A 12,124-nucleotide genomic window follows, 5' to 3' on the forward strand; every position below is an offset into this window, starting at 1 on the left:
TAACTCTTTGACTGCCAAAAACGTTAAATAACGTTTAGTAAAATCCTATGGAGGAGTGCCAAAGACGTTTTTTTTTCAAAACAGAGGTGAAACTAACCATTTTCTATTGTTGATTAGTGAAAAACGGAATAAGGTAGAAACAAACTTTCACGCATTCACGCAAAACTGCGCTTGCGCTGGAACTTGGCCAGGAGCAGCGTGGTTTCTCATATTGCCCCCGAGCGCGTCTTGAGTCGTTTTGACAGGCAGAAACGTAAACAAGCAGCGTGACAACGAGCTCAATGCATCGTACCGGTTTCTGGTTTTGGCTCGTCACAGTCAATGTTTGTGCATGGGAACGTTTTTTTTTTTTTACATTGACATCGTGGTGTAGTGGCAATCCTAAGGTTGCTTTTTTTTTTTGGTATAAACAGCACTGTACAATAACTCTTTGACTGCCAAAAACGTTAAATAACGTTTAGTAAAATCCTATGGATGAGTGCCAAAGACGTTAAAAGACGTTTTTTTCAAAACTGAGGTGAAACTAACCATTTCTATTGTTGATTACTGAAAAATGTAATAAGGTAGCAACAAACTTTTTTTTTCTGATGAAAGATGAGAGTCCAATCTTTCATTTGGTAGTATGTGTGTTTCCATAGTCCAAACACATAATTTTCTGTGGACCTTGAAAGATCAGTCAAAAATGCTTAAATCGGCTGGCACCCACGGCATCCCTTTTCTGAAAACATCTGGCAGTCAAAGAGTTAATAAAGGCAAACGGACAATCACGTTAAAAGTCGCTCACATCCTGCCAATGACTGTCCTCTTCCTTCATCTGGTTGTAGCGATTGTGCATCAGCTCATGACGCACGTGACTGTGCGGCGGCAAGATGGTGGCAGCGTCCTCGGCGCCGCGCATGTCGATCATGCTCACGCTCCTGCAGAGGACAGGAGGAAGAGAAGAGACACTCAAGAATAAATATGCTGCCACGGCTGCAGACGTGCCACATGTTTTTAGTTGTTATAAGGGAATTAAGAGTCATGAGGTTGTTTAAAACGCTGTAAACAGAGATTTTCTAAAATCTCTGACATCACGAAAAGTCTTGCGGACTGCAATTGTGGCATGATGTGGCGGCGGCGCTCTATCAAAAACAGATGAAAGTGGCTCCCAAAAACATTACAGAGCTAGAAGAGTCACAAATGACTTTGAAATGATTTTCTTTCCTATTCCAAATGCGTCGGACAATTTGGTGGATTTTCAAACAGATGAATATTGTAAAAAAATAACGTGATGTTAAAGTCACTGTAAATTATGTTGGAAATCATCGCAAGTTATCTCTTTGACTGCCAGACGTTTTCAGAAAAGGGATGCCGTGGGTGCCAGCCGATTTAAGCATTTTGACTGATCTTTCAAGGTCCACAGAAAATGTTGTGTTTGGACTATGGAAACACACATACTACAAAATGAAAGATTGGACTCTCATCTTTCATCAGAAAAAAAAGTTTGTTTCTACCTTATTTCGTTCTTCAGTAATCAACAATAGAAAATGGTTAGTTTCACCTCTGTTTTGAAACAAACGTCTTTTAACTTCTTTGGCACTCCTCCATAGGATTTTACTAAACGTTATTTAACGTTTTTGGCAGTCAAAGAGTTAAAAGCCACATTCTCAATTTTTCCCAGCTTTTCCCCAAAACAGAGCACATTTTTTTTGAAGGCAAAATGCTATTCATGTTAGTCAACTTATTTATGTGTATATTGGTATTTAGTCTTTTTATTGTTCATGTCATGAGATGTAATAATTACAACCTTTTTTTTTTTTTTTCAAATAACGCAATAATAAAGATGTTTCTACTTTCCTTGTTATGTATTTGCTTATCGTCGCAGCAATGTGAAAAACACTTATGACAACTTTTGTCATTTTTGACCTATTTGGGACGTCTGCATTTAGTTGAATCCCAAAAACATGAAAATGTACAAAATGACAAAAATGGACATAACAGACATCACGGAGTGAAAAACACTTATGTCAATTTTTTTCATTTTTGTGATGTCTGCATTTAGTTTAATCCCAAAAACATAAAAATGTAAACAAAACAAAAAAATGGACGTAAGTGTTTTTCACATCGACGATATGCAAAATTTTCAAGGGGAGGAAAATACAAATTTACTATCATCGTTATTATCTTTGCATGAATACTATTTTGGTAGCAATCACTTTGTGCATGTCTGACACCGGATTAATAAAAAGGCTGCTGGCAGGTTTTCCCACGTGGCGTTTGGATGACTTACTGTGGGTCATGTGACACGCTGGCAGGACGCATGACAGCATGGAGAGACAAACAACAGACAAACACAAATGTGGATTACTGAATGTTTGCTGAGTAGGCAGTGACAAAAAAAAAATGGCTTGGCTGTCACATTTAGGGGCTGAGTGATGTTGCACCAAACATTCCACAAGGGGGCGGTATTATCCACAGGAAGGCAAGAGGCTCTCCTGAGTGCCCGTGCCTGCATTTCCATCAAATGTGAAACTAAACAGAAGCACTACAGATTCAAAGCCAAAAGGTAAGCAAAGCTGCAGTGCTAGCCCAAAGGAATGTTGAGCTACCAGCGTTAGCTGCTGATAAGCGGCGGCACATACTTGATTGAATTTGAATTGAAGCGGCCACCGTCATTTCCCGTCAGGCTGTGGTGATATATACTCCCAAACTTATTTTTGACTGTAAATCTGTCCCCCCAAAAAAACTTTGCAGGCAGGCTGAAGGTCAGGTGGGAGAAAGTGCACAGCTGTCTGGTTCAGGCATCGAGTGTGATCAGGGTCAGCGAAGGAAGCAGAGCTCATTTCCGTACATCCTGAGGGAGGGTCTTGTGTTCCTATTTCTGTGTGTGCCAAAGTCTCAGTCCTTGCCTGCCATACTGTGATTACCATAACATTATTATACATCGATTCCGAACATTAGAGTACAATGAATGTAACGTGAACGTCGAGTTCAAAACCAAATGAAACACTGTGGAGCGATTACATGCGGAAGCCTTGCGGCCATGTTGCTTTTATGTCCATAAGTTTAATGCTGGTTTAATGGTAAACTCCATAGATGGGCCAAAAAATAACATTGGTGTTGTGGTGGTATCATAACAATACTCAAATGCAAATATATTTTTATACTTTGTGAATAATGACAAATATGAGCTTTAGTGGTGAAGTTGTCCACCGTGTTGTTCGATTGGGTCCCATTTTTATAGTCTTTGGTATGACCCGGCCAGGGGATTGAACCCACAACCTCCCAGTCTCAGGGCGGACACTCTACCACAAGCCCACTGAGCTGGTAATAAAAACTAAAACTAATAGAAAGAAATTAATAGAAACATGGCTGTATCTTTTAATCATTGATACAGCAAATTCATAATTCATAAAATTGAGTTAAAATTAAAAGATGCACTGTACTGTAAAAAACGTGTGATATTGATTTGTAGTGAGGTCATTTTTCTGCCACTAGATGGCATTATTGCATTTGTAAGAGGGTGACAGCTCGGTGCATTTTTCTTTTCATATTAAGAGCTATCTAATCTTTAACATAAAATTCTGTACATTTTTCAAATTGTAAAACACAACTTGACTCAGGTCACAAATATATGTATTATTATTGCCAAATTTTGACATGGACGTGTCTGCTGCGTTGCAACTGGAATTCGCCCAGTGCAGGCTTCCCAAGTAAGAGGCATCGGCGCTTTAAAAAAAATTGTGGTGTTAAAGGAACTTTAAATGAACTCAAAATTGACGCGTTCATTTTGACACCCCTTCAAAAACTTAGGATCTCCTCAAGTGTGTGTATGAAGAGCTCCAGACACGGCTGAATTTCTCGACTGTATCTCTTGTAAAGACACATCATGTCGTCATTTCTAACAAGCCAAGCGGGCTTCCCATGCAGCACGGCTGCAAAACGACACGGATTTGCTTGACGTGATCCAACCGCATGACAGAGTGTTACATCTTGGCAGCGCTAACGTACACACGCCGCAGCCTGCCGCCGTTAAGAATGCACGCCGGCAGCTCGTTTCAAAGGCGACATCCAAGACCTGATATATATATACAAGGCAGATCTCCGCCGCAGATTCGTTTCCAACTCCCTTGAAATGACGATGACGGGCAATCCGTACCATCTGTTCTACAGACAGCGCCGAGACGTAATAATAACATTGCTAATAACAAGTCGCCGCCGGTCACGTGGTGGAAAAACATCTGAAAACGGATTTGCATCCTGGGGCGGGAAACACCCACCTCAAAGGCCTGTCGCTCCCTACAGGCGAGGTGGCCGTACTCCAGCTCTTGCGCTCGCCGCCGTCGTCCTTGTCGCCGCCGTTCTTCTTCTTGCGCAGCGGCGTGGGCACGTAGCCGCTCTGGTTGCACTTGTTCGGTAGGTACTGGTTGAAGGGCATGGCGGTGCGCGGCTCGCTCACCGAGGTGCGGCGGGCCAGCATGTCGTCCTTGTGGATGTCCGGGGCCTTGCGGTGCGGCGGGCCGTCTGACTCGGAGTCGCTGCCGCGGCCTGGAATGGACGGATGAGACGACATCAGCAATGGTGGGGAAGTAACAAATTTCTATTATTACTTGGTTAGGCAAATTTTTCCTGACTTTTTTAAATTGACTTTTTCTCCCATCTACTCATCCATCTGTTTTCTATGCGGTGTTTCAAAAAAACAAGTGTTACTGCTTAAGGCTAACACAAACTGACCAAATCATCAGATTTTTATGAGGACTTTCTAAATGCTAATGCACGGGTTTCCCCCAAAAAGCTCAAAGTGGACACATAAAAGGATAGCATTGACATTTTTATTGTTTGTTTGCAAAATAGTCGGGTCTGTGGAGTGCCTGGCCATCCATCAAGTGTGAAATTGCACAAGTAAATCTTCTGTTATCTCAAGAAAATGTCTACTACATGTGCAAGAAAGCACAAATAGTTCTAACTAGCAAAGCAACATCAAACACGTCAATCACGAATACCCTTTTGAACCCGACAAATGTGAACATGCTCCAAATAAAAAGTCTCTGCAGTGGATGACATCATTTAATCCAACAAAGCAAGACGGAGAAAAAGTTTTATAGGGACATCAAATCATCACCGTGTCTGTTTGCATGGACATAAATCACATCATTGCAAACATATCTTCAAGTCCTGCCCAATTAATATGATTAGAACAACATGAAAATAAGCAAGGCGACACCTGGATTGGCAGCGGGATTAAAAAAAAAAATTTTTTTCTTCATAAATTCTTCGTCAACACGGAGCAGAAGCACCTTAGGATGTGGTGTTTACCATTCCTGTGTCGTGTGCTCATGGATGCCTGGTTTAGTAGCACATGCCTGAATGTGCACAAGCGGCAGGTAATGGATACCTGCTCTACTCAAGATCTCCAGAAATTCCTCCCCAAAATGTTCGCCACATGTCGCCTACTGCTGAAATAGCAGCCCGGACCTTGGAGCAGATTAGAACGAGTGCCATGGAATAACAAGTCACTTAGCTTGAACTCAACCCTGAAATGTGGCATCAGGTGACTTCAGGAAAAAAAATTCTAAAAGTATCAAAACATCCCACAATTGTGTCCAAAGAAAACTATTATGAGTACAGAGCGTCTCATTCATAAACACTGTATCAAGTGACTACGTAGGAGATCTTGTGTCTTCCTGAGCGTGGATGAAACGTTTCTTTCTGTGCTTTTGATTGCCATCAGGGTGAGGTCGCTTTACTTACAGAGTCTAAATGTGATGGAGCGACGAGGGAGGGTACATTTGGGTCCACTTCCTACATTTTATCCTGGAACCGTACTGATTAAAGTATCGTCAATACTTTCATATATATTATGCAGTAGCCGGTATTTTTTAACCCCTGGGCGTTATTTGACCATTTTTTGGCTTTTTGTTGGTTCTGACCAAGCCATTTCAAAATAAAATAACGACCAGGGGTTTTAAACAATCCAAATTACTGTATTTTTTGGATAATTATGATTATTATTATTTTAGGTAACATTAATTTCGGAAGCATGTTTTTTTTATTTAAAAATAAACAATGGCAGTAATGATCTTGTTTGTATATTTCAACATTTCAAATATTTTGCAAATATTAGTTTTTAGAAAAGTTTTATTGATGTGAATATTATTTTTAGTATTATGAATCCTAATTTAGAAAATTATTGAAAATATTTTATAACTGCTTTTTTATTTTTACAAATGCTTTTATACAGTTTGTTATTATTTTACAAATATTTATAATATGTTGTATTTTAAATACTTCAATTATTTAGATTTCTACTTGGTTAAAAAAATAATAATTATGTAGTATTAATATTATTTGTAAACATCATTTAAATTTGGACCATACTTAAATAGGAACATGTGTTTGGTCTTAATTTCCTAAATTTTAATAAGACTTAATTATGAATGCATTTGCTTTTCATCATCAAGGTTGAAAGCATTCCAGTAATGACTGCATTTCTCACTAAGCATCTTCAACCTGACTCTTCATTCCGTCTCCGGGGGTTGCCAGTTGGCTGCTTTCCATCTAAGGTGGGCGCATGCAGAGGTCGTCCTGCGATGCGTCGGCGGCGTGATGGAGGCAGAGACATGTACGGGAGAAGAACTCGGGGTGGGTGTGAGACAAGCGATGTTATTATGGTTATTATTAAAGCTTTGTTGGTAATGACCGTTAAACTGTAGAAATGGAATTTTTCAGTTGTACTTTATTGGTTGTTCTATATTCTAAATACCTGTTTATACTTGTTTAAATCTTGAAATAAGCTTCGATTAAAAAGGCCTCGAAAGGCCTTTATATTTTGCTGGGCGTTGTCCTGCAATAACACACAATGCAGAACAACGGGCCTCGCACCGGTAGCGCAGCTGCGAAAGCACAATGGGCCCTCGTTTATCTGCAACGAGGCACTGCATGTGCGCACCTTTCAAAAGACTTGCTGCTCTTGAGTCACAAGTCCGAAGTTTTACCCAGGCAAGTCCGAAAATGGTCGACTTGAGTCACACGATAGCCGGCCGCGACTTGTCGCTTGTAATGCTTCCTTACCATCGCTGCTGCCGCGGGCCACCGGCACGTCCGGCGACGGGGTCTGTTGCGAGCGCGAGCCGAACGAGTCCAGGCTGTCGAAGGAGTCCTCGCGGCAATGGCGGGGCGGGGAAAGCGAGTCGCTGCGCTCGGAATCCCAGCAATCGATGTAGCCGCTGTCCCGGATGCTGCGTTGGGGGCTCTCTGCCTCCTCCGCCTCCTAAAAGGAAAGATTTAGGGATTGGAATGATATGATATGAACTCACATGGACCCCTTTACGCTACTTTGGGAAGATCTGCGGACCGTTGATGTTGAACGTTAGCTTGCTAACAGTTGGAATGCTAACATACAGCGCCGGTAGATTAGTAAAGGATTTTGCGTGGTGCTCTGGAGTTGGGTACCAGTGATACAAAAAGAGCTGATAAACTATGATACTGCACAAACCAGAATACAGAAACCACAAAAGCAGATGAATAAAGATTGCACAATTGTCGCCTTTAGTCAAGAAGAAATTTGCTCAAATAAGCAATGAAATGTTACCTGGTCTAGCATCATTTCATGGAAGACTATTTCAAAACACTCCACCGTGACCATGTTGTCGTTCAAACCTTTCCACCAGCACTCATTCTCTCTTCAACTTCACCTTCTAAAACCTTGCCGGCTCCTCCCTGCATCTGTCTGCATTTGAGAAATGTCGAGCCGCTAATGGAAGGGGAGGGAAGGCCTTTCCTGTCTCGCAAAATCTATTTCCTTTTTATTGCGCAACCGCAATTTGGTATTATAATAACACCCAAGCGGATTCAACAAGCTACACTGAAGAGAAATAAACCCAAAATGATCTACAGTTGGTACCAAACCATCAACGTATTCAAGGGGACATTTATGCACTTTTTTTTTGGCACAATTTCCACACAATTTTCCATAAACGACCTTTCGCATCTGCGATAGCAGGCCCTCAAACTCCCTCAGGTCCAACGTGGGCCCGTTGTAGAAGGTGCAGCTGTTGGCGGCCCGACCCAGCCAGTAAATGGTGATTAGAACCTGCAACAATCAAAACAGACATGATTTGTTAATTGAATCAACTCTTTGACTGCCAGACGTTTTCAGAAAAGGGATGCCGTGCGTGCCAGCCGATTTTAAGCATTTTGACTGATCTTTCAAGGTCCACAGAAAATGATGTGTTTGGACTATGGAAACACACATACTACCAAATGAAAGATTGGACTCTCATCTTTCATCAGAAAAAAAAAGTTTGTTGCTGCCTTATTACGTTTTTCAGTAATCAACCATAGAAATGGTTAGTTTCACCTCAGTTTTGAAAAAAACGTCTTTTAACGTCTTTGGCACTCATCCATAGGATTTTACTAAACGTTATTTAACGTTTTTGGCAGTCAAAGAGTTATTGTACAGTGCTGTTTATACCAAAAAAAAAAAAGCAACCTTAGGATTGCCACTACACCACGATGTCAATGTAAAAAAAAAAAAAAAACGTTCCCATGCACAAACATTGACTGTGACGAGCCAAAACCAGAAACCGGTACGATGCATTGAGCTCGTTGTCACGCTGCTTGTTTATGTTTCTGCCTGTCAAAACGACTCAAGACGCGCTCGGGGGCAATATGAGAAACCACGCTGCCCCTGGCCAAGTTCCAGCGCAAGCGCAGTTTTGCGTGAATGTGTGTGTGTTACGCTGCTCGCCGTGACTCGCCAGTCATCTTTGCTGATATTGATGCGCTTAAAGCGTAACTGCAAACTGTTACATGCCTGCTTTTAGTTGCACGCCACACAGCGAATTTCGTCTAATAATGTATTTGAAAAATCATCACTTTAAAATACTTTTTTTTTTATGTATTTTTAAAAGTTGAAATGAACGAACTAACAATAAAGCAAATGTACAACCAAGTATATGCAGTCGAAATATCCCAGGCTCGAATTAGCATTTTTATCATAAAACATTTTAAATGGGCATTTTTTTCAGCAAAAGTTTCATATTCTACTGCTATACAAGTAAATAAGAGCAAAGCTTACTAAGAGTAAACAAGCTTACTACAGGTGAAATGTATAACTCATAAAATCAACCCCCCAATTTTTGGGGGACAATAATATGTTCTATGCAGCCCTACTAGTCTAAAATATGCTACGCTGGTAATATTGCGTTAGTGGAATATGAGTTAAGCAGCAAAATCCAGCCGTTTTTATCCATCTGAGCTGGCGGCCATTTTGCCATTTCCTGTCGACTGAAGATCACATCAATGTTGCTCAGGTCTAAGCTAACAGCCAATCACAGCTCAGCTACAGAAAACAGGTGAGCTGTGAGTAACTGATGTCATCTTCAGTCGACAGCGAGTGACAAAATGGCCGCCCCAAGAAAGATCAAGAAAAAAAAAAAAACTGCTGGATTTTGCTGCATAACTCATATTCCACAGATGTAATATTAATCAGAAAGTCATGTTTAGACTAGTGAGGTCACATATAACATATTGTTGTCAAGAAATGTTTGTGGTTGACATACACTTTAAATACACGAAAATAAAGTCATAATGACAGACGAAAAAGACGAAAACAGCAAAGACTGAAGAGGACAAAGAAAGAGGATGACGACAGCTAAGACCACAGGGTATAATGTGGACAAGAAGACGAAAAAATGCGGCAAAGAAGAAAACCACGAAGAAGTCATCAATGAAGAAAAAGTTGTAAAAGAAGAAGATGATGACAAAAACGAAGAAAATAACGGCGAACGCAAGATGATGAACTCAACTTTGAGTACGTTTCGTATTACGCAAACGTCTTTAAGCTTTGTGTTTGTTGCGTTGATTGCTGTGCGCGGCTAAAATAAGCGCAGCAAGCCACGCCGAGTTCTTATCGAAGCGGTCCCGGCGTAGCGCACCGTTGACACCGGATACGTGAAATGTAGCCGCGCTCAAGCTGCGGCTTTGTGCGATCGCCCCTATGCTTTTTTATTGGTTCATTTTGCACGCTCAAAGATATACATAGCCGCCGCTCGCATTGCATAAGGTCGTACAATGAGTTCTAATCGGTTGTAAATCATTGCACAAATGGCTGCCAATAAGTCATTGGGGGGGGGGGGGGGCTGTCCAGGAGCTAGTCGCATTTCAGCGGGAGCGTTCCTGCCTCCCTTTTCAAGGTGGGAACAATGTCTTGGCCTTGTCGTGTTTGTGCAGGCGCTGCGCGGTAAACACGGCGCAGCTTTGGGAGGAAGCCGGCCTCGCTTTGTATTGAGGAAAGTGAAAGGCGCAAGGCCTCAAAAAAAAGAAGAAGCCATATTTACCTTCCTTTAACCCCTAGAAGGGCTTTACATTTTCTCACTCATTTGAAGCAAATGACAAAAACGCCTCTATAATTTTTGTTTTACCTTTACATTGTGTATTTTGGTAAGTCAATCTCAAACATTTCTTGACAATAAAATGTTATAAGTGACCTCACTAGTCTAAACAAGACTTTTTGATTAATATTACATTCGTAGAATATAAGTTTGTCAGCAGTCCAGCTATCAAAATGAGATGGATAAAAACGGCTGCATTTTTTACCTTAACTCTTTGACTGCCAGACGTTTTCAGAAAAGGGATGCCATTGGGTGCCAGCCGATTTAAGCATTTTTGACTGATCTTTCAAGGTCCACAGAAAATTATGTGTTTGGACTATGGAAGCACACATACTCCCAAATGAAAGATTGGACTCTCATCTTTCATCAGAAAAAAAAGTTTGTTTCTACCTTATTCCGTTTTTCAGTAATCAACAATAGAAAATGGTTAGTTTCACCTCTGTTTTGAAAAAACATATTTTAACGTCTTTGGCACTCCTCCATAGGATTTTACTAAACGTTATTTAACATTTTTGCCAGTCAAAGAGTTAATAGCATATTTAATCTAGTCTGCATACAATATATTACTGTCAAGATTTTTTTTTTTAGGTTGACTAAATCTTCATATTAAAATGTGACTTTGTTACATAGTCCGTAAAAAAAAGTAACAAGTGTCAGTTAGACCTGGGAAACAGTGTTGCAATTGTATTGCCATTCTTTTCAATGGTGAAAAAAAAAAGTCGTCTCAAACTCAAAAGAGGTCACTTACATTTTTGAGCTTTCGGTTGCAGTCGCTCCGCCTGTGGACAAACACAAACACACAAAGGAACCAAGTGAGAAAGTGACTTCATATCTAATAAAATATTTGGCAGAACAAGAATTCAAAGTTGAAGCCGCCCACGGAAATCGACAATCACTGACAAAGAAACCGCTTGTTCAGCTATTTAATGTGATATTGCACACATAACTTGTGGAGAGAGATAGCGGAACATTTTTTTCCCACCACTCATCTTTTTAGCACCGTTATTACATTAAAATTAAATTTTAAAAAAAGTATTAAAATTAAAAAGTATCTTTAGTAGGTGAGTCGTAACTTCTGCTCACACTCAATGCTACATATTGTCTGTCCAGGTAATGAAGGCTTTCGACATGAATTCTATTGAGAACATTTGTTTTGGAATTAGAATTCAGAAAAGATCGCGTTGCAATTTTGAAGCTCCACTTGTAGGCTCGTATTTCGGACAAAATTGTGCTTGATGGGGATAGATTAAAACGAGGAAACTGTCACTTATCGCAAAAATCTATTTTGCCACAGTGGGCCGACATCTGTGTGTCCTTGCGTCTTCCTGGTTAAAACTGTTTCCCCGGCCAGTACACATGCATCCGAAAAGTCTTCCTGTCATGACACCTTTTACATAACCAGTGGAAACAGACCCATGACAATGACATTAAAGTCCCATTTTTAAGTTGGTTGAGAAGGCGAGGTTGTGAACGTACCGACTGCCAGACCGGGGCTAATCAACAACAAGCGAGCATTATCGTCACTCCCTGCAGCTTATCAGCTGATTGTATTTATTTTGCCTTTATACAATCAAACAGGCAGGACAATGCTTGGCAGAAAAGATAAAACAGCTACTACTTCCATGTGGAAATAACACTATAACTCTTTTACTGCCAAACGTTACCCAAAAAACAAACCCCATCAGTGCCAGACGATTTCGAGCATTTTTACTCATCTTTCCTTATTCCATTCTTTAGTAATCACCATTTGA

The 12,124-nt window shown here is 40.6% G+C and overlaps 1 protein-coding gene across 4 annotated transcripts in view; it reads right to left on the reverse strand.

The window, feature by feature from the left end:
- Positions 1 to 12,124, reverse strand: part of LOC144058891 (LIM and calponin homology domains-containing protein 1-like) — a 52,876-nt gene that overhangs the window by 14,334 nt on the left and 26,418 nt on the right. For 3 of the 4 annotated variants that reach the window (XM_077577522.1, XM_077577520.1, XM_077577523.1), the window contains exons 5-10: positions 11,122 to 11,152; positions 7,961 to 8,071; positions 7,051 to 7,249; positions 4,260 to 4,527; positions 2,270 to 2,287; positions 785 to 917 (exon numbers count right to left, since the gene is read on the reverse strand). In XM_077577522.1, coding sequence (XP_077433648.1) covers positions 785 to 917; positions 2,270 to 2,287; positions 4,260 to 4,527; positions 7,051 to 7,249; positions 7,961 to 8,071; positions 11,122 to 11,152 — 760 coding nt within the window. The remainder of the gene's footprint in view (positions 1 to 784; positions 918 to 2,269; positions 2,288 to 4,259; positions 4,528 to 7,050; positions 7,250 to 7,960; positions 8,072 to 11,121; positions 11,153 to 12,124) is intronic. The other variant, XM_077577521.1, reaches the window with a different exon arrangement.

This window comes from Vanacampus margaritifer, chromosome 10 (genome assembly GCF_051991255.1).
Source record: "Vanacampus margaritifer isolate UIUO_Vmar chromosome 10, RoL_Vmar_1.0, whole genome shotgun sequence".
Classification (NCBI taxonomy): Eukaryota; Metazoa; Chordata; class Actinopteri; order Syngnathiformes; family Syngnathidae; genus Vanacampus; species Vanacampus margaritifer.